Here is a 22,505-nt window from a genome sequence, read left to right on the forward strand (position 1 = left end):
TGTGTGCAAGTGGACCTTACTGTACTTAATAATGGCCTCAAAGAGTAGTGATGTTGATGATTCAGATATGCCAAAGAGAAGCCTTAGGGTCCTTCGTTTAAGTGAAAAGGTGTGTACACATAGGAAAAAACAGAGTATATATAGAGTTCCATCAGTGGGGTTCTTGGAGCATAATCCCCATAGATAAGGAAGAACTGCTGTAAATTTGAATAGGAAGATCTGAGCTTGTGTGTTTGCTATCTAAATTGAGACTGCAGTTGGTTTTAATTGAACACAAAATGTCTTGTTTGATCCTAAGTAGTAGAATAGGGTTTTCATTTGCTAGTAAGTGGATTTTAGATTTTTTTCCCCCAGAGAAACTAAACTTTAGGGATAGTTACAATATTATCTCATTCAAACAAAGGCCCGGAACAAATATTCTCTGGGGAGATAGCAATCTCTGTGGGTAGAAGAATCAATAATTTAAATACTAATTTAAGCTGCAAGCATAGCCATAGTTATCTAGGTAGTTGTTCTCATACTTCACAAAGTACTAGAGGTATCCTTGAAATCTCGAGTTGCAAAGAAGAGAGCAAAGCACACAGAGCCATTCCACCTATTTTTATTTTATGTATTGGCTTTTATATGAGGCATTGTTAAAAAAAAAAAAGGTTTTGACTACTTTTAAATATTTGACCTCATTGTTTACAACCTGAATCTATTTCTTGAGGACTCTTTTTTTTGTGGACATTATATCCTTGAAATTCCTAGGCCTTTCAGGAGCTATTAACAAAGTAAAAATAGAAAGGACATATGTGAACACTTCTGCTGGCTTGTCATCGACATAGTTTTGTAGGACCTGTTTAACTTATTTAAAAACATCACAATGATGTTCGCAAAATAGGTTCTCAATATGTCTTGATTAATGAGATTATATTAGTAAGTATTTTGGTCTCACAGGCCATCACTACTTATCTGTATAATTAAAATTATTTCCTTTTAGTCATTTAATTTTTACTTTTTAATTCTTAAGATTTTTTTATTGTGTGAATATATTTGTTGCCTGGGGGGGCAGGGGGACTGTATAGTTCCATCTAGGTCAACGTACACAGAGGAAATGATGACTGACTGACAAGACCTGGTAAGTTTGCATATTATAGCTTCACCACAACTTTATTGTTATCAGAATCCTCTCAGCAGTCTCACTTCATCTATCAAATAGTCCATGGGCACAAAAGAGAGCAAAAGCATTTGTAATCTTCTTGTCATTGTTAATTATAAAAATCTTATCATTTCCTTCTGGTAGATTAGCTACTTAAGTAAAAATCACATCTCTAAAGGAATAGTTGTTATTGCACTCTAAATAAAATACTCTAAGAATTTATTTCTCTCAGCATCTGTTTCTTCATTTTCCAACTCATATTTCTTCATGGCAACAAAATATCGAATAAAAGTTTCTCCTAGAGCCTGTTTCAGACACTGATCTTCCTCCAGTGCCACAAGGGCGTCTTCAAGTTTCAAAGGGATCTCAGAAGGTTTTGACTGATAAAGCTCTGTGCTTTCATCAAAATCAACCAAGACGCTGTCGCTACTTTGAAGTCCATCCAAGCCTGCAGCAACAGTTGCGGCCAGCACCAGGTAAGGATTTGCCGTTGCTGAGCCCAGTTTATTTTCTATTCGGGCGCCTTTCTCCCCGTGACACTTGATATTAAAGGCACAGCTGTTATCATTATATCCCCACGTTGTAGGCACACTCTCCTTCTGGTCTTTACTCTCCTTGGAATAACGTTTTCGGCAGCTAACAGCAGGAGCCATCAGGCAGCTGAGAGCAGCAGAGTGCTTCAAGAGTCCCGACAACCACTTTTTCCCAGTGATCGTGAGCTGCTCAGTTCCAGAACTGCTGCAGAACATGTTTTTCTTCCCACCGACATCCCAGAGACTATGAGACAAAATTCCTGAATTGCAGAATCCGGTCTCAATGAAAAAACTAGTGATATAATTGTATTTCCTTGCTACTTCTTTGACACCTGTTCTGAGGGTAAATGCGTTATCAGCTGAATTAATGCCCAATTCGGGCAGAAAACAGATTTCCACCTGACCGGGCCTGGTAGAGGAGGAAAAGCTCTCAACATTGGCTCCAGTGTGATATAAACCATCAACGAGTTCCTGAATAAAGGGTTGGTCATGATTATTTAGCAATGTTGAAGCAGGAAAAGATATGGTCTTTGAATTGATAATTTCAGGTACGCCAAAAATGCAAAAATCATAAATGAAGGCAGAGAGCAAGGAAAAGCCAGAATCCTGCAGCTGGCTCAGCTGCCTCTTTGCGATGTACCTCGGGGAAGTGAGTAGAGGCTCGCCAGTCACAGTGAATGTATCACATATCACTCTTGCTGTTCTCTCAGCCCATGGCAAAACTCTAAAGGTTGATAACTCTGGCATTAGGACTATGTCACTATTAAAACATGTTGCTCTTATGTGATCCACTTCATTGTCCTTGGGATTCGGTATCAATTCAAGATAACCTCGAGGCATGAAAACACCATGGATCACTTTTTCCTAAAGGAGTTAAGGGATAGAGTAATTAGGTTTTGAAACCTGAAAACAAACAAAAAGGAGTAGGGGAGGGGAGCTTGCTAATGAAGAGAAAATGTTTCATATCTGCTGGTCACTAACTTAATGTCAGATAAACTTTAAATATTTTAAAATAAAACCCCAAAGCTACTTTTAAAAGCAACTCAATATTTTTCAAAACAACTCACATAAAGCCTTGAAGGTTTTATATGCTCTGGAATCTGAAAACAGTAGTCATAAATAAAAGGTATAATGATTTTAAAAATGTCTTTATATGAAATGACAAAGGCAAATAAAGCTTACGGAATTATTCAAAATGACCATAACCAAGAGTACTTTTTTTAAAGTACTTTTTATTTTATGATATAGTTCCTAATGCTTCAGATAAGGCTTTATTTTGGCTTATTCTGTAGTAATCTCCATAGTTAACTGACTCTAAAAAGTCTACAGTAAAAAATTTTCCATCCTTCCCTGATTGCTGACTGTCGTCAGTTCTGTGATACACAGGACAGTCGTCCAAACACCAAAGGAGCCAAGTCTGCTGACAGTCTCACTCCTCTCTTATTCATTTTTACAACCCACTTACGAATGAACTACCTCCCAGTCTCAGGGTCCCAGAAACGTTGCCCAGGAATGTGGACCCATATCCTCAAAGTTATCTTTTCTAAAATGTTGTAGCCTTCAAGTCAGCATGAACTAGGGGTCACCGAATCTGATTTCTACTCCTGGCTCTTTCATTAATTACTCATGTGAAGTTAAGCAAGTTTCTGGACTATGTGCCTCAGCATCCATGTCTGCAAAACAAAAGTATTAGAGTAGGTGATTGCTAAGGCACTTTCTAGCCGTGCACCTCTCAGATTTAATGGATTTGGTCATTTATTTAACTTCTGCTACGTGCCAGACAACAGGGAAGCGGTGAGGTTATAAAGTTGAACAGACACATAAAACAATTTCTAGAAATTGTGTAATAGAGTTATCAAAAAGGCTTCACATGTTGAAGATTACATTAATGGACAGAGGAAAAACCAACTATAAAGTTTGGTTCCCAGGATGTCAGTGAGCATCATGAAGTTAATAAAGCATACTGACATTCTGCAAGCCAAATCATTTCCTATATTACCTTTGAATCCCAAAGAGCAAAGCTACCAAAGATGGGTTGGGGATAGCAGAGGCAAAGCTACTAGTTCACTCTTCCACTGCCATTGACCATGTGCCACTGCCACCTTCAGGTTCCACCATCTCTACACATATTTTCAAATCCATTTGACTGGTCTGATCCAAATCTACTTTTATCAATAATAAAGTTGAGCAAGTCAAACACTGCTTATGTTATTAATATTTTGCAGATTGTTTCTAAATTTAAATAAAATTTATTCATTTAAATAAAATTTTTAAAAAGCAGTTATTTGATAGAACAAAGACAGTATGAGTTGGTTGTGAATTTAAATAAACTGTTTGTAAACCATTTAGCATAGCGCCAGACACATGGTAAGTTCTCTAAAAGAGTTGCTGCATTTTAAATGTATTTGTATTAATTTGGTTGTGAACAATAGAGAATAGCTTGTTACCATTTTATTTTAATAGTTTTTCGCAAATTTAAAAAATAGTAAGAAGTCACAACTTCAGGTTATTTAATCTATTTTTCTGAGCACACTTTTTAAACTGTCATTTCCTGTATTCTTTTTTAGGCATTCTGAATTCAAACTACTCTTTATTACTAGTGAGAAATATGTAAATATATATAAACAGATCTTGCTCATGACAGTAATTGTTTTTCTTAAATTGTGTTTACAAATATAAAGCACTAGGACGACTTCATACTCCAATATAGATCCCAGGAATGCAATAAAAGTTCTTACGGAATAGCTCAAATCGCTATGATAACTGCAATTTGGGCCACCGTTAAGGTTACCATTTGAAATAACCGAAGAACTAGTTATGAGTTCTATAGGAATATATCATGTTTTGATTAGACCAAAAGTAGAAAGCACCTATTTTATCTGCATACAATTTAAATAAAACACAATTCTTTGATACAACAAAGATAGTATAAGCTGATTGTAAATTTAAATAAACTAATGTTTGTGAAGCACTTAGCATAGTGCCAGACACATGGCAAGTTCTCTAAAAGAATAGTAGATGACTTATTTTTAAAAAGCAATATTTTTTCAATTTCATAAGAAAGAACACTTAGCTCCAATGAACAATAAAAGGAAATATAAAAGCTGGAGGCAGAAGATGCAGTTAAAAAAAAACAAAACAAAAAGAACCTCTTCAAACGGAAGTGAGGCATCACTGACTGGCATCCCAGTTCTACTACTAACTGCCTGTACTATTTTTAAAATGCTTTCATTAACTGTTTTGGGCCTCATTCCCCTCATCTATGATAAAGAAGATGGATTATATTATCTCTTATATCCCTTCATGGTCTAACAATATAATTTTCAAATTGATATTTTATTTTCCACTAATAGAAAAACAGTTTAAAAATTGTTTTATAAGGATAGAGATTACTTTTTACTAAGCCATTGGTAAATTCAAATTATTGACTCCACTCTTTGTTTAATGAATTTCCCATACAGAATTGTATATATTCATATACAAACACACGTTGTTTATATTGGTTTGCACAGATGAACCTATTTTCAATGTCTATTCACAATAAATTTTCCAGTCAATTACTTAATCTTAAATTACAAATATTCATGGTAAAAATTTTTGTTTATACCTTTACATGTTCCAAAACAAACAAATTATTTTGTTAAATATATATTGATGCTGTATGATCATTCAATAAGAATAAAATAATAATAACTGGGTAATGAAAGGAATAATGAGATATATTAGAAAACCGGAGCTAAGAATAGATACAATCGAGAGGAAGTATAATGAGTATATTAAAACATTCATGATAGACAAACTTCTTTCCTATCTAAACTTAAAGAAAAAAAAAGGTGGATCTTATACGTGGGACATTGAACGAGATAATGGAAAATATCTTCAATAGCATTTTTATAAAAGAATGCAGTCATTTTCTCTTTATGTCAATTATATTAATCCTCTGTAAATGTAGAGAGCACATTAAATTATATTTTCATATTTTCTAGTTCCATTGAGACTAGAGTAAGGTTTTAAATATATAGTTTGGGATGCCATTAGTGGAATAAATTATTAGAATTATAGTTATTTTTTCTTATTGATTGAAAGAAATTTAGGTGTTCTGGGCCTGTCTACAATAAATTTCACACTTTGTTAACAAAATTAAACAACATGTGTTCTTGCCTGAAAGAAGAGGAAACAATGTGCAGGGAGATATGAAGAATTTCTTAAGAAACAAATTTGAATCTGTTGGGATTATTTTAAAAAGAATTTTGAAGATTCCCAGTTTTTTCCAACATAAAGCAAATAAGAAAAATTACGATTTGATTTCAAGTGATAAAAGTAAGATACATTAAAAAAAATTTAAAGGATTCTTAACTTTTATGCTTTTGTATATAAAACTGACTAATGTCTCTTCTTAAGAAATGATGCTTCAGTAGCACAATAAATTTTTCATTAAAATAAATACATGATATAAACTGAAAGAAAATCTCAGAAAGTCTCAAAACATATCCATAAATTCAATATTTCTCGATATCACTATTTTTGAGAACTTAATATTCATTAAGTCATCCAACATCAATAGGATGTTTTCTTATCAGAATTAGAAGGTAAAAGGAATATGCTTTTTATCTAGCCAATTCTTTCTATTTAATTATTTTTTTCCTTTTATATTAGCTCCTGGGTCTTCTGTTGCAATTTTCTCAAGTCAAACAAAATATCAGCTTCATAATTGCAGTAAGAAAAAAAAGATAATTCTGTGGAGGAAAATTATTCAAGGCAGAAGGACTAAAATTACCAGTCTTAATTAGTTTTCTATTTCTATTGGGTAAAGGAATTACTGTTTGGGAGCTGAAAGTATATGCTCAGCTCCTTGGGGAGCACTAATGTATTTACAGAGGGACAAGAGAAGGAACAAAATAAATTATTGGTTTTCAGCTAAACTTGATGTATAGATTACAATAAAACAAGAAAGAGTAGTAAGGACCATTTGCTTGCTAACGCTCAGAAAATTACATTCAAGCATAACTCTATTTGTAAAACCCACTTGGAAAAATTGTGCAGGGATACTCTTAGATCTGGACACTCCATGAAGATCTGTTGCTTCAAATCGCACAAACTGAAGGTGATTTTTGGCCATCTCTTGTTTAATGTGCTTCATTCTAGAGGAGAGTTGAGGTGCAGTTGGAATTTGAGTGCTGTCTCTGGCGTTATCTGTAAAATAAAGAATGGTTCTAAAGCATTAGATCTTGATGAACTGCGAAGGAAAAAGAGAGTAGTTAATTGTTCATTATGATTATTAATGAAAACATCATATAGTCATATCATTGGCTTATTGTTAGAGATCTTACCTTTATTCCTCAGCCTTTACCTTATTCCCAAGAATATTGTCTCTAAACAGCCTAATTATTTATCACTTGAGATTCGGTGAAAGTTAACATTACCTGCATAAGTATATAGCAATGTTATATGTAAGTACTTACTTAAAATGCCTTAGCTTATGAAAATTAAAATATATTTGTAGCTGTCAAAATATAACTTGATGGCTTTGGCACTGTATAAATCTGCATATAGCCTTCTACCATTGAAAACACCTTGAGCTTCTTGAACTAACTGGTAACACCTAAATTAAAACTTCTTATATGTTTTTTGTGTTGTTTTGTTTTGTTTGCCAGAAGGGCTTCATGTCTTTATAATGGCATCTGAATCTAAGACATCTACACATTTTTGCCTAATTTAAAGTTTGTATAAATAAGTAAACAAGTGTTTTTTTCAAGATTAAGAGTACAGGAGATGAAAAATCTAGACTGAGTACTCAATTTTAAAATTAAGAACCTAAAACATAATCCTCTTCAAGACTTTTAAGATAGTCTTCAAATTCTAACACTTTTGAGTCAGAAGAGACTTTGGAGATAAATGATCTAATACAACCAACTTGTTAGCCTGAGTCCCAGAGAGGTACAATGAGTCTCTCCAAATCATTCTGTCAAGTCCATTGCAAAAACTGAAATGAGAATTCAAACATTTTGATTTCCAGTGGGTGGCTCATCACCATAAAATAACTGAATATATCTAAAGCATATAGAAAGGTCAGGAATATATCACCCATCATAAATGTTAGCTACTGTCCAAACTTTTAGGAGAAGCAACAGACAACAGTAATTCAGCACAAACACTGAAGCCCATCCATCTGCCTACCTCCAAATCCTGCCTTTGCCCCAGCGACTTTCTTATCCTCTCTGTGCGTCAGCTTTCTCATTGATACAATATACCTATAGCCTTGTCATAATGATTAAACAAGTTGTTTAACAGTTTCTGGCAGACAGTAAGATCCATATAAGTGCTTCTTAAACACATAAAGTGAGTAAAATTACTCTAAGTGTAATAATGGTACCATAATTATGTCTGAATCTGAATACCCATCAATCTGCCACATTACTGATACTGAGCAGCTAGAATTTTAAAGTGATACCTGAGTATCCTTTTTCAACTTGTAATTGGGCTTTAAGAATAGCATAAAGATTGACAATTTAAAAACATAGACTAAATAGATTTTAAGTACATGAAGCATGAGGAAAACAAATTACTGATTCCACCTATGCGAATATATTAGAGATAATGTCCCGTTACTGATACATTTGGCTACTGAGACTCCTGAGGGTTTATAACTACCTTCTATTTAACACAAACAATTAAGCTGTAGCAATTACAATATTTCATGCTAAATTAGCAGTTGCTGTGTTCCCGACATATTCTGAACTATGGAGTATTCTGCCCAAGTTGAATAATTCTCCTTAAAGAAAATAAAATTTATAGGCATTTTAAAATATGGAAAATTTCAGATAATCAGTATTTTAAACATGATAAGCAATTATATATATATATATATATAAAGCTGTAAATATTTTAACAACATAAAAAAATAAGGATGTATCTCCTATTAAAGAGTAAGGCCACTTTATTCGTTCACCAGTAATATGATTACAGGTACTCTTATTGGTTCTTTGTCTTATCTGTATCTTATTGAGTTTCTATAATAAATACATATAATACATATTATCTCAAAATAAGAAAAATATTGACTGACTCGAGATAGATTTTTTTTTTAGTTACCACTACTATTTATGCTGGACATATATCTAGGAAGCAGCCAGAGAAAGTCCTGCCCTCACAGAGCTTTATCTTATTGAGTGAGGGAACTATAGACAATAAACATGCTATCAAATGCAAAGGTGAGATAATTTGCCATGATGAAAAGTTCTGAAAAAAAGAATAAGACATAATCACCTGGAGTATTAATCTATGAGATTTGATCACAATGTGGACAGATCCAACCACTGATTTACTTTAAGATCACCACGTTTCACTATGGCTGAACAATGAGCATATATATTAGTTTGCTAGGGCTACCGTAGCAAATAACACGGACCAGGTGGCTTATACAGAAATGTGTTTTCTTACAGCTCTGCAGGGGTAGAAGTCCAAGATCAAGGTGTCACGAGGGTTGGTCTCATCTGAGGGCCTCTTCCCTTAATTTACAGATATTTGACTTCTTTCCATGGTTTTCCTTCTGCATGTGTGTATGTGTGTGTGCATCCTAATCTCTTCTCCTTATAAGGACATCAGTCATATTAGACTAGGGGTCACCCTACACAACTTGTTCAACATTAACAACCTCTTATTAAAACCCCATTTCTAAATATGGTCACATTATGAAGGGTTAGGGCTTTATCATGTGAATTTTAGGGAGGCACAATTTGGCCCGTAACAATTACCACCCTGTTCTCATTTCCTTCAGAGTCCTTATCACCACTTGCCATATTGTATAAGCACATGTTTTCCGTCTGCCTTTCCCTACTTGCCTGTCGGCTCCAAAAGAGCAGGGGCTTAGCTTTACTTGCTGCTGTATGCCCAGTACCTGCAGCAGTACAGGTATATTACAGGCACTCAAAGACTTTAATAAGTGGGCATGTGGTTTAATTAATATATGCTGCATGATTCGACCTTGTCTAATTAACAAGTAAAAATTGACATTACATACTTTGGCATGTATCGTAAATATCATTTTTTATTTAAAAGTTCAATTATTTCACCAAATATGAGAACCCTATCCAATCTAATTTCATTTTTAAGACAGCAACTAATCTTGTTGTTTCATTGTCTAAATTTCTTTTCTTTAAATAAATCATACTCGTTAGTTACAATTAAACCTTTTGGTCAGCCCCTCCCAGAAGCACATGATAAATAGCAGGCAGATAATTGCCAGTTCAAGGGCTCATTTGTTTTCCTTATAGTGTGGTTCCTGGGAGGTGTTTTCCTTTCCTAGCCCCTCAGAGGACTAATAAATTAAGTCGGTGTACTTTTATAGAAGAAGTTTTACTGCGGTAAGTGTAGGGGAAAAAATAAGAAAACATAACACACACACACATACACACACACACACACACACACACACACACACACACACACACACACACAAAACCCCAAAACCCTCTAAGCTCTACAGCAGCTAAAAGGCCTTGGAGAGATGTTGCCTGTTCTCAGTGACAATATGGGCATATTTCAATTGTAGAGAGCAAGCCATGGTCACTTATGAAAGGCAGACTGAATAGGCATTTGGGCTTTCAGAAATATGAGTTCAAAAAGGAAAAAGTACATTCAAGAGTACACTGTCATCCATTTAGCTTACGGAATGCCTGGGATGATCTGCCATGCTCCTTTCCCAGGGCCTACCCTCCTTCCCTCACAGGGCCACTCTGAGAACCACCCTGATAGTGCACGTGTACCCCACCCTCTGATCATTTCACATTAGCCCAGCAGCGTTAGAAAGCACAGGTGGCAGAATTACCTGGTACAAAGCAGGGACAAAAACAATAAAGTGTGGAAACGTGAGTGTGGTGGCAGGGACCTTTTCCTCCGGGGGAAAAAATTTTTTTCAACTCAGAATAATTACCACAGAGGAAAAAATACCATGTTGTAATTCCTTGCACTTATTTTGAGGATTGATTCTTATATTTATTTTTCAATGTGTTTAAAATATATGTGAAGATGGTTTGTTTGGGGTTGTGAACTTCTTGGTACTTAGGGCCTCTAAAAACTTAATCTAGCCCTGGGCCAGAGAGGGAGCTTCTGAATTAACTGACTTGAATCAGTAATGGTGCCCACGTTCCTATAGTTGATTTGTGAATTGAGGCTAAGAAAGGGTGAATTCAATCTCTCTCTTTTTTGGCTGAAACTATAGAATACAAAGGTCAAAAACTGTGGGAGAGCCAATATGGCCAGTAGATGTTTCCTTATTAGTCTTCCCAGTGTTTGAAAACTTTTTAAAATTAGTTGACACTTAAGTATCAGAAAATTTCATATAAAAATATTGAGTTCAGGCTTCTCTTCAATAAAACTGTATTTGGCAACAATGGGCAGATATTTCTCCATAGCAACCATTGGCTGGATCTCTGATATGACCTGGAATGGGGCATGCATTCTCAAATTCATCGGCTGGCAAACATTTTCTGTAAAGGGCCCAATACTAAATATTTGCAGCTTTTCAGGCCAAATGGTATCTGTTGCAACACCTCGATTATGTTGTTGTAGCACAAAGGCAGCCATAGACAATACATAAATATTATTTATAAAATCCAGCTCACAAGCTGAATCTGTCTCTGGGCCACACAGTTTGTCAACCTCTGCTCTAGTTTGTCATAGTCAGCACCATTCCCTATTTTCTTCAACCAACCTCACATTATCTCTAACTTGAATACAAATTTGGGATTAGTAGTCAGAACCACATGCCGGTTATTTCAGAGTCCTTACCAGTATAGCTGGAGTCTGGGTTGAAATCACCACCAGGAGTGCTGGCTGATGTTTTGAAGGGTGACGATTTTATCACTGCTGTCTGATCCTGGGAGTCCTTGTCATCTTGTGGCAGATGAGATTCAGCAGAGCCAGGTCCCACAACTAGTCTGCTAGTATCTCCCAATTTGTGGCACGCCATTTGTTTTTTGCTCCTTTCTGTTGTAAGAAAGAAAAAAATGTTAAAACATGTTGCCATTGTTTTCAATTGTCTTTCAATATGATATAGAGAGAAATGCTTGAGACAATAATTTATTTCTAGGCGGTGACATACCTCAGTTGCAGGCCATCAGTGGATACAATTGTCTGCAGAGAATTTAAAAATAATAAAATCTACAAAATGTCTGACTGCTTTTGATTGTCACTGTGCACTGGCCATTTCTACTGCTGCTGCTTTGGAACTCCACTGTTCCTGGGATTAAGTCTATTGTCCAAATTAAAGCCTAGTTTCATCACTGATCCACTGGAGTTGAGTTGTAATTCCAACCTGTAGTATGGAAACTCACTCCATGCCTTAATTGTGGCCTCCTAAATGATTTTTGTATTCATTCTCAGGGCAAATATGTACTTCTCTTCTTATATGTTTCTTCTGTTGTATTCTCTCTTTCCCTCCACCCACTACTATCTCCTATTTCTGTCCCCTTTAAATTCTGAATATTTTGGTTGATTGTTTGTATATATTTACATCATAAGCCTGTATTTGCCATGCCTTATGTTGCTTATACAGAAATTAATTTTCTTTGTTTTTGCTTCTATGATAGAAGAAAAAAAAATGTCTTATAAAAAGGAGAACCAAACAGAGATTATTATTGACCACATATTCTTGAAGGAGCATAGTAGAAAGATACCTTTCGAGTTGGATATATCCACTTCTCCTATTTCAGTTGCAGTATGTGGTTTGGTGGCTTTCTTTCTTGTCCTTCTTAATTTATTTATCATGCTGGCTTCAGTCTCATTACTTTCATCTCTTGCATCCTGTAAAAGTTAATAAACAAAAAGCCAAATAACAGACCATGCATACAACTAAATTTGGATGTCAAGAAGCCATGATGATTGGATAGCTAAATTTTAAAATGAGTATGAGAGACTTTTATAAAGTGGTAAATTTTGTCATTTCCATATCCACTTGAATAAAATTACAAAGCCCAACATTCTACTGACAGGCTGGATTTTCTGTATATTTATCTATATGTGATACAGAAAATATCATGAAAGAAACTAAAATTTTTTCCAACTAGTCAAAATTTTTATTTTTATGTTTTATTCTAGGGTATTTTATATAATACACTTCTAAATAATTTTACCAAACTCATTTCAGCTAAAAAGAAAGAAAAGTCTTCTTTACATGATTTTTATCTTTGTTAGGATCTCTAATGTTTTTGACCAGAGGCACAGGTACCTGAGAATTTGATTCTTTTCTCTCTTTTTCCTTACCCTTATCAGTATAACATCAATATTTACTAAAAAAAAAAAAAAAAAAAAAAAAAAAAAAAAAAAAAAAAAAACTTTACAAGATGCTAGTTGGTGACTGTGTACTATTATTTATTAAAATAAAGTTTTTATTAATTTTATATTCCTGCTGTTATCAATTGCATAAACTAATACAATTGTTTTGAATAAAAGAACTTAAACCATCATTTGGTATCTTGTCTCTTCTCCTTCTCTTCCTCAAATACAACTTGACCAAGTTTAGTTAAGAGTTGCTGTTGTTGCCACTGTTAGCCACCCATTCTGAGTGGCAGCTGCTAAGTGGCAGTTCATCCTGGTGTTGGAGGAAGGCAAGAGGAAGTGTTCAGAGTTAAGTGCAGAATCATTACCGGAAGGCTTGGAAGCTTACAGCAGGCAGGACTACAAAGGGGCTGGCTATCAGCAAGAGATGAGTACAGGAATTTTCCTTATACTGCTAGACCATTGGGGAAACACAAGGGTGTCACACTACCACTTCTTTGTATTGATTGTTAATGGAAGCTGGAAAGCCTTACTGTGGAAGGGATTTTTAGTGAAATGTGGCCATTGGTGATTTTTGGATGTTTTATCAGTGCTCCTTCTCCAAAGCAACCAGAATTTATTTGATTAAAAAGCAGCTAATTAATCTGTCTGAGCTTGATGTGGATGTGAACCGTGTCAAATTCCAGGTCAAGTCGCTTTCCTTTGTAGAATGTTTGCTTAAGTTTTTGATGTGTACATCATCAGATTATAGACCATAGAAAGTTTATTTGTCCTCAATATTGTAATCTACATGGTGGCATAGCTATTGTTCTAAAATTGCTGTCAAATGTAAACCTAATTTTTCTTACAAATAAGAAAAGTGTGACTTTGTATGTATAAAATAGATATCATCCTCAAACTATTTTATAGCTTAAGAAAATGTAAAGAAAAACATTTTTAAACAAAATAACCAAACATTTACACTCTAATTAAAATCTTTAACAGGATCCCTTGATAGACCTGTTTAGAGCTGTTTTCAGTGGGGAGCTGGACAGTAAGGCAGAGGTTGTAGGTGGAGAGTTCGGGTGTCTCTACATCAATTGTAGACAGAATCGCCCCTGCAGTCCCAGGACACAAAAGCTAACACACACGCAAAAACTTTTTAAAGCTGACACTAGTATTTTTAATGTTTTTTACAAGCTCCTCATTGTGGTTTGAGGGGAGAGGAAAGTGGTAGAGTCAGGGTCAAAAACTATATTCTAAAATGCTTTGAGCTATTGACTCTTGAAGAGCAGGTTCTGAGAAGTTCCATATCTGCGGGCAAGTTATATAAATACAAGACCAAAGTGATTGCTGGGGCACAGCTATACTCATTTGTCAATAAAACCAATTCAGCCACTGAAGACTAAAAAGGGAAAAAAAATAATTTCACTTTTTTGTGTTTCTATGTAATTGTGGTATTTTTTATTCTTATTAATAAAGGTATATTTCATAAGATAAAGACTTTTTGTTATTTTAAAGTTTCACTTCTTAGAAAATTGTATTTTCTTTCACTCCAGATAATCATATTTGGATTATCTGACACTTATCATGAGAGAGTAGGATTTTTTAGTGGTTTATGATTTTATTCAAATATTTGCGTAAACTTCCCCAATACATTTCTATAGAATTCTGACAGTGACATGTTAGCCTATATAGTACATAGTCATCATTTCTAAATTTTCATTATTGGTAATATACCTCATATAATTGTATTTTTGGTAAATATTTTTATCTATGCATCCCTCTGTTTTTTTAAGAAATCTTGTTTAGAAAATGAAATACTTGGCCAGGTATATAAATATCAAAGGAAACTGAGCAGACTAACATTTGTACTAGTTTGACACATTAGGGATCCCCTCATATACAGATTGAAGGAATCAAAAAAGATTAACTTTAAGATTTCCTCCAGCTTCAAACTCTAACATACAACTGAATTAACTGAGTGCTACAAAGTGCTACAACTGAGCACTTTGTCAGGCCCATTTCCTCAGTTTAACTACCCCTAGGTAGTAGAATCACTATTTTACAAATGGGAAAAGTGAGACCCAGAATCACTTGCCCTGGGGCACAAGTGAATGGAAGATGCAGTTAATAAACAGGTCTTATTATTTTAGAACCATTCTGCTTCTTAAATGCCAGAGACTTGAGCCCAGAGAAAGTTAATTTTAGTAACATTCACCTGCCTTCCTATAAACCACACCAAAATGGAAAGATTCTAAAGAAGACGACAAAGACAATTCACCTAGTCACTAAGCTCAAAATTTCATCAATAAAACGCAAGAACTAAGTCACAGTACATGTCTCTGACTCCATAATAAATGCTCAGAAAAACAAGTTTTTTCAGATGAAGAATATATTTAGTTCAGTCCTTTGATTTTTCTCTTATATACTAGGATGTTCAGAGTGTAGACATAGCTTTAATGGCTAAAACAAATTTAGTGGATCCCTGGTTTATTCCACCCCCACTAGAGTATTTTTATTCTCCTTACTCTTTCAATTATACTTAGGTACAATGTGAACGATGTTTCAGTGAAAAATCCACTAGCCAAGATTCATGGGGTTTGAGTTCTAATTCTGTTTCCCACTAATTAGCAAGTCTTTCTGAAGCCTTGGTATTTTCATTTATAAACACTACCACAAATACAATCATACTCAGTAAATATATTAACTTTTCACAAATATTTCATAACCAGACAATATTTTATGTCTCATTTAATACTCAGAAGGCATCCAGGAAGCATTTATTATTACCTATGTATTTGCCAAGGCAGAAATATATCCACAGGGGTTAAGTGATTTGTTCAAGGTCATATGACAGCCAAGGAAGAATGGGAAATATTTGGGAAGCTTCCCACATTGCCATACCCTGACAGTTGAACTAGATGGAATTCCAGTTCTATTGTGTAATGTTATGTGTGTGACTCATAAAAACTTGTTCACTGGACTTCCTCAATTATATTTTCTTTTACAATTGTATTTTTATTATCACTCTTTCCTGTAGAAGGGTTAAAACCATCTTAATTCACCACCAGCTTAAACTTCATCAATCCAAATAGTGAGGACTATGAATAACCTATTATGGGTAAGGCAAAGACATAAAAATAAATAAAACACGGTTTCTTTCATTAAGAATTTTATCTTGTCTAGATAATAAAGTGTTGTTATGGAGGTTGAAGGTTTTTGTGTAGCAAAGAAAGACTCAGGGAGTTCAGGGATAACAAATCCAAATTCCAGGCAGATGACAGAGATGCAGTGGCTAGATGGTGAACACCAGAGCCGACGCCCCTTCCGGGGCAGAAGCGGACACACTGCTCTCGCCAATCGTTGCCACAACAAAATGTCGCCCTGTGATGCCATCTATCCAAAACTCCAAGGAATGCCAGAAATCTGGATTTTTATGTGAAATTTTATGGTTTTAAGATGTTGGTAATTAATTTAAAATATAAAGTAAGTGGTAAAGAAGAAAAGAAAGTTTCTCAACTGCCACACAGAAGATCGCAAAAAGAATGGAATGCTGATCAGACTATTCAGCAGTTCTAGAGGGCCGCTGGGCACAAGGATAGCAGCAGGGACCACCTATGTTTTCCCCAGGAGTGGTTTCTAATGTGATACTGAGAGATGAGGGTCAAACATTTAACCATAAGTACAACTAATAAAAATAACAAATGCTTGTATCCTACCTACTATGTGTCAAGTCTCTTCTAAATGCTCTATGTGTATTAATTCATTTAGTCTCAGAACAATCACTTGAGATATACATTATTACCTCCATTTTAGATATGAGGAAAATTGAGTCAAAAAGACTAATTAGCTCAAAATCACACATCTTGTAAGTAGTAGAGCTAAAATTTGAACTCAGACAATTGGCTCTAGAGCACAAGTACTTAATGCATCCTTAATGAATACCGTCAGTCAGAACTCCCCTCCCCCCATCATTATTGGGGTGCTGGAAAGCTAAGACAGAATTCTAGAGAGCCTCTGCAAGGCCAGGTGTTAACTCTTTAGTTGGTGGATTGTAGAGAGGTCCAAGAGCCCCAGGGGAACAGTAGGACAGCTAGAGAAGTTTGAAGGGTTTAGGGAGACCCTTAAAGGACTCTTGTCTGCAGCTGTTTACAAACCAGTTTGGAAAACAAGGTTTGCAGCTGACAAATCCGGTTGCACCATTATATCGAACAATCAGTGCCTGATGCATAGTAAGTACTAAATAGATATAGTCGTGATTATTATTACCCAGGCACAATGGCATTGCTGGGAATTTCTGTTGAGAAGATACCTCATATTAGGTTATCTCATGGACCCCTAACTTAATATGCAAATCTAATTCATACTTAATGTAGACAATCTCAAAATTCTACAACAGGTAGATTCTTATTTCTTTTGACATTTCCACCAGAAAAGCTTTTCCCACTTCAAAAATGTTTCTATCATTCCATCAGTTAGCTCCTTTGTCTCATACATAGGAATGGCCTTACAGAATGTCATGATTCATATTACATTTTCATAAATCATGTTTTTTCTCATCATAATGTTTCTTTGAAAGTTGTTCCTGTGTTTTAATATAAATTTGTCATTTTGCGTTTCAACTCATTGACTTGATCAAATTAACTAAAAGAAGCTTAACCTAAAGGGATTCTGCCGAGCATTAAACATAGACCTTAATTTGACCTAAAAAGTTGCCTTCCAATAAAGTAACCAATGTTATTTAGGTTCTAAATATCACTGATTTTATTCATTTACTTTTAATTTTCTCTAACAGCTACCTTTTTAAAGTCAATACTTTAAAAACCTTTATTTTGACCCCTGTATACTCACTATAGTCTAAAATATAATCATTAATGCAATTACCATACACTCTGTTTTTAATAATGATGAAGGTGCACAAAAAAAGAAAACAGGCAAGAGATTTTCAAAGGGTTTTAACCTCTGTTAGAAATAATGGAAAAAGGGGATCAATGATAATCACATTTAAAGAATAGGTCAAACTAAAAAGAATGTCTCCAATTTCTTTAGAGTATATTCTTCAAAGAAAAGGAGAGGAAAATGTATTCAAAATATTTACAGAATAGATATTTCCAAGAACGCATCACAAATTTGCATCACCTAACCTAAAAATATCCATACCTATTAACTACTACTCATACTTCTGGCAACCTGGTCAAAGACAAGAATTTAAATATGTAAAGTTATGTGCACGTCCAGTACCACCTTTGTTATAATAGTGAAAAGTTAAAAGCATCATAAAGTAAGATGAGTTAAATACATTGTGGTAATTCTGTTCAGTGAATTCACCATTGAGAAATGAGTGCTTCCACTTCGCATCCTGTCAGCTGGGTTACCATAGCTGTTACTGAACTATTCTCCCTACATTTAATGTTGTCATTCTGCCACCCATCCTCCAGACTACTGCCCATGTTACTTCTCTAAATCACAGTTTGGTCTCATTATTTCTCTGCTTGGGATATGTCCAAAATTTTCCATCAACTTCAGGAAAAATTCAAAGTATTCTCTGAGGTACTGCATAATCCAGCTTCATCAATCTCTCCCGGCTCCATAGCTGGCCATTTTCACACACAAACCTTATCTTCACCTATACAAAACTAGTTTCATTCTTATGGCCAACATTGTTTCCTTCTTGCCAGGCTCTTATTGCTTGTCTAGCCTATCCCAATGAGATAATTATCTACTCTTCTGGCCACTGCTCTCAAAATTAGCCTAATCCCCTGGAAGATATGCTCTAGCCACCCCATTCAAAGATGATTAATCTTCTTAAGTCTCTAGTGAAAATAGATCCCTTATTAAACTTTGGAGCCTGCTCAAATAAATCATAATATTGTCTTCATCACAACTGGTAAATTGTTTATAGAGAGCTCACTTAGTGCTTTGTAAAATGATTCTCAGTATCATTCATTAAAGTAGCTTTTTTTAAACCAAAGTCAATGATTAGTTTAGCCCAAATATTGTGATTCCTTAAATGCCAAGTATATATTTAAGTGCCCCTTCTAGAGGTAAGAACCAATACATCTATAAACCAAAGAATTACTGAGACTCTCAATGTCTGCTTGGGCAACATAGGGTATAGATTACATTGATCTGAAGTAAGATAATGGCTACGGAAATGGGAGGAAAAATGAGCATACTACAGATAAATTGGGAGATAGATTTAGCAGTTTGATGATTAACTGGTTATAGAAGGTAAAAGAGACAAAAGGCTCAAAAGTAAAAGTCTGGTTCCTGACTAGAGAACCCAGAATGAGAAAGAGACCAGAGAGCGGAATTATTGGGTTCTGTTTTGGGCACATGGAATCTAAGATAACTGTGCCATCTGGAGAAATCCAGCAAGCATTGGCCATGAGTCAGCCTAATAAATAAATAAATAAATAAATAAATAAATAAATAAATAAATAAATAAATAAATAAATAAAAAGATAAAATGGAAGGAAAAAGCATAGCTCTGACAGTGGTTGGAATCATTAAGGAAAAGAGCAGTGATTTCCAAAAATAAGATAGAACTAAGAAACAGCAATATTTAGTGAGTAAACATAAGAATGAAATCTCAGAGAGTAGTCAGAAATGATCAGAAGGTAAAAGAAAAAAAATGAGACAGAGTGCTTTCATTGACATTAAAAAATAAAAGCTGTATTAAAAGAAGGAACACCAATAGAACATGCTACTGAAATGATAAATAAAGTTGGTATTAAGACTTGCCCATTTTATTTTGCAACCCAGTTCACTAGGTGTCTTGGTAAGAGCAGTTTCAGGGGAAGAATGTGAGCAGCAACCAGACTACAGTGAGGTCAGGAGAAATGAGAGGTGTTTAGCCTAGGTCAACACAATAAGCATAACAAAAATGTCCTCCATCATCAAGTAGAGATAGTCAGGAAATACAACTGGAAAATACGAAGAGAAGAAAACAGAGAGGATGACCACTGGAAAAATACAAAGGGATCCTAAAAAAGTATTTGCTTTTAGGAATAAAAGACATAAATGCTTAAATGCTTAAAGAAAAGAGTCAATAATAAAGAGGTTGCCCAAATAACAAATAAATAAATAAATAAATAAATAATAAAGTGAGGTCCCCGAAAGGACCAAAAGAATGGAAACTAGAGTTGAAATGAAGGAATTAACTTTACTATAGCTTCCTCTATAAGAGGAATAAAAAGAATACAGAATGTTAGAACAGGAGAATAGAGGAAAAATTAAAAGGAAGAGAAAAATTATGAGGCAGAATGGAAGAAGGGAATTGTCCATATTCAATGAATGCTTTTTAAATGACAGAACTGACTGAGCCTTGAGGAAATTAATGTCACTCAATAAGGGGTAGAATCTGAATTTAAAAGTAATTTTAAACGCTTGATATTTATTATTTATTCTAGAAAGCAAAGGTTATCTTTTTTTATTCATTCTGGATAGGAAAGATAGACAGTTGTGGAGCTTCCAATTTTGTCTTTCAAGTGGGAGAGTCCCAGGCAGTAGGGATATGAAAGACTAAAGGTTAAGGAGGATAGAAATGGTTTAATATAGCGATAACAGTATAAGAAAGAGCCCACTCGAAAAACAAAAATGTTTTTAGTGCCCCACAGGAACCGGAGACTTTAAAGTTATAGTGGCACCAACCTCAACAGATAAGTAATTTTCTCTGGCAAAGCTCTGTTGGAGACATGAAAAACATGGGGTAGAGGTATTATGAGGACAAAAACTCAGGAATGCAATGACAAAAATAAGTTGAAGATATTGGAAAGTAAGAAACTAAAATAATGAAATATGGAATTCAAGATAAATGGAATAGAAAGTGAAATCAGGGCAGACTGACAAGGAAATATAGTTGAGGGATCAGAGATTCCTAAAAGGCGACATTTTAAATGTATCCTGTGCTTAATATGCTGACTAGAATAAAAAAGAAATTAAAAAATATTTTCTAATAAATGAATTAATGAATGCCAAACAAGGCCTACCATACTGAAATATTAGGCCAGAGAGACATTTGACTCAGCTCACTCCTTCATAAATGATTCCAAATGAGATTTCTTTGGATGTACAAAAGGACCTGATGGTAACCCAATAGACTGATATAATCAAAACAGCTTTCCTAGAGGAAATAATGCTTCAAAGTTTTCTCAGGAATGGCTTAGAAAAAGAAAAGCTTCTACACAGCAGCTCTGTCCCTTTACCACATTAATTTCATCTTTCTTTCAGAGTTATTTCACTATATTTAGCCCCTAAACTACACCTTATCTCCAGGGATATGATTATTCCTTTCAAGACATTGTTTCTTATGTTTCCTCATAGCAATGCTCAAACATGCTGAATATTCCAAAAGAATTTTCTAAAAATTAAGAAGCAATATTAAAGAAAATTCAGAGACATTAAAAAAAAATCAATGACAAATATTTATTTTCTGTAGTCCTGGTCATTAACTATGTTTGTAGATGTTGAACTATTTCATATCTTCTTACTCAAGACCCTACCCAAAGTATTTTCCTTTTTAGTTATCTGGTTCACCAACCAGATAAATTAGCATGGTTTGAAGCTTATTTGAAAACTTAGAAGACTTATTTATGGTCTAGTAAGTAATTCACTCCTTCAATCAAGCTATTTCTGCAAAGTACTTTAGTCTCACACAAAATTAGACAGTCCCTGAGATCATTATGGATAAGGACCCAAAAGGCCACCATTTCCCAATTTACAGAAAATGAGATATTCTTAGGGAGACATTATCCACTGGTCACCTTATTCTGAAATCTAGACCACCATCTGTACATTTTTTAAAAAATTTTAATCCTTAAACTTTATTGCATTTTACAAGGTCCCATCTGAATAAATGGAATCTCTGGAGGTTTTTGTCATTATTTATTCTTTATTACAAATGTAATAATTCTCATTGCAAAGATTCAAAAGTACAGAAACTCATAAAGTAAAATGGAAAATAAAAATAAAAACAATAAAAATCTTTTCTTTTCCCATAAACTTTAGATTTTTAACAAGCAAATATTTTCAGAAAGAGTTGTTTCTTGTTACCACAAATAAATCTTGTAATGGTTCATTTTCTAATATAAATTAATAGTTGTTTCTAGTAAAAATTTAATGTGTCAGTACTGATTGGAACCAGACACATTTTTAAATATATCAAAAATAGAAATTGAAGTGAATATATATAATACATTTACCCTCTTGTTGACAAATGAATTGCTGGAACCACCTACTTTGTACAGAACTAATTTGTTTATTTAACAAGTACTTTATGAATAGAATAGGACAGTCATAGGCCTAGATGCTCTAGGAGAGATAAAGGTTAGTTACTTGTTGTTCCATGGAACATAATATAATATGTGATAAAAAGATGTATGAGTATGTATTTTATGAATGAGGAAGTTACCAGTAGAACCATTTTCGTGATGAGGCCGCTGAGTCTCTGAAAGATGCAGTAACTCATTTAACTTCACACCTAGAAAGTAGCAGAATCCAAATGTATGACTTGAATCACTTTTTCATTTCTTCACGCTACTTAGAAAGTTTACAGGCAACAAAGTATTAAA

General features: G+C 34.4%; 1 protein-coding gene across 1 annotated transcript in view; it reads right to left on the minus strand.

The window, feature by feature from the left end:
* Nucleotides 1-1,032: 1,032 nt before the first annotated feature.
* LGSN (lengsin, lens protein with glutamine synthetase domain) overlaps nucleotides 1,033-22,505 on the minus strand; it is a 35,161-nt gene continuing 13,688 nt past the window's right edge. The window contains exons 2-5 of the mRNA XM_036219068.1: nucleotides 12,351-12,477; nucleotides 11,464-11,661; nucleotides 6,701-6,867; nucleotides 1,033-2,538 (exon numbers count right to left, since the gene is read on the minus strand). Coding sequence (XP_036074961.1) covers nucleotides 1,339-2,538; nucleotides 6,701-6,867; nucleotides 11,464-11,661; nucleotides 12,351-12,441 — 1,656 coding nt within the window. The 5' untranslated portion in view covers nucleotides 12,442-12,477 and the 3' untranslated portion in view covers nucleotides 1,033-1,338. The remainder of the gene's footprint in view (nucleotides 2,539-6,700; nucleotides 6,868-11,463; nucleotides 11,662-12,350; nucleotides 12,478-22,505) is intronic.

The sequence above is a fragment of the Rousettus aegyptiacus genome, unplaced genomic scaffold, assembly GCF_014176215.1.
Source record: "Rousettus aegyptiacus isolate mRouAeg1 unplaced genomic scaffold, mRouAeg1.p scaffold_m13_p_1, whole genome shotgun sequence".
NCBI classification, from domain to species: domain Eukaryota; kingdom Metazoa; phylum Chordata; class Mammalia; order Chiroptera; family Pteropodidae; genus Rousettus; species Rousettus aegyptiacus.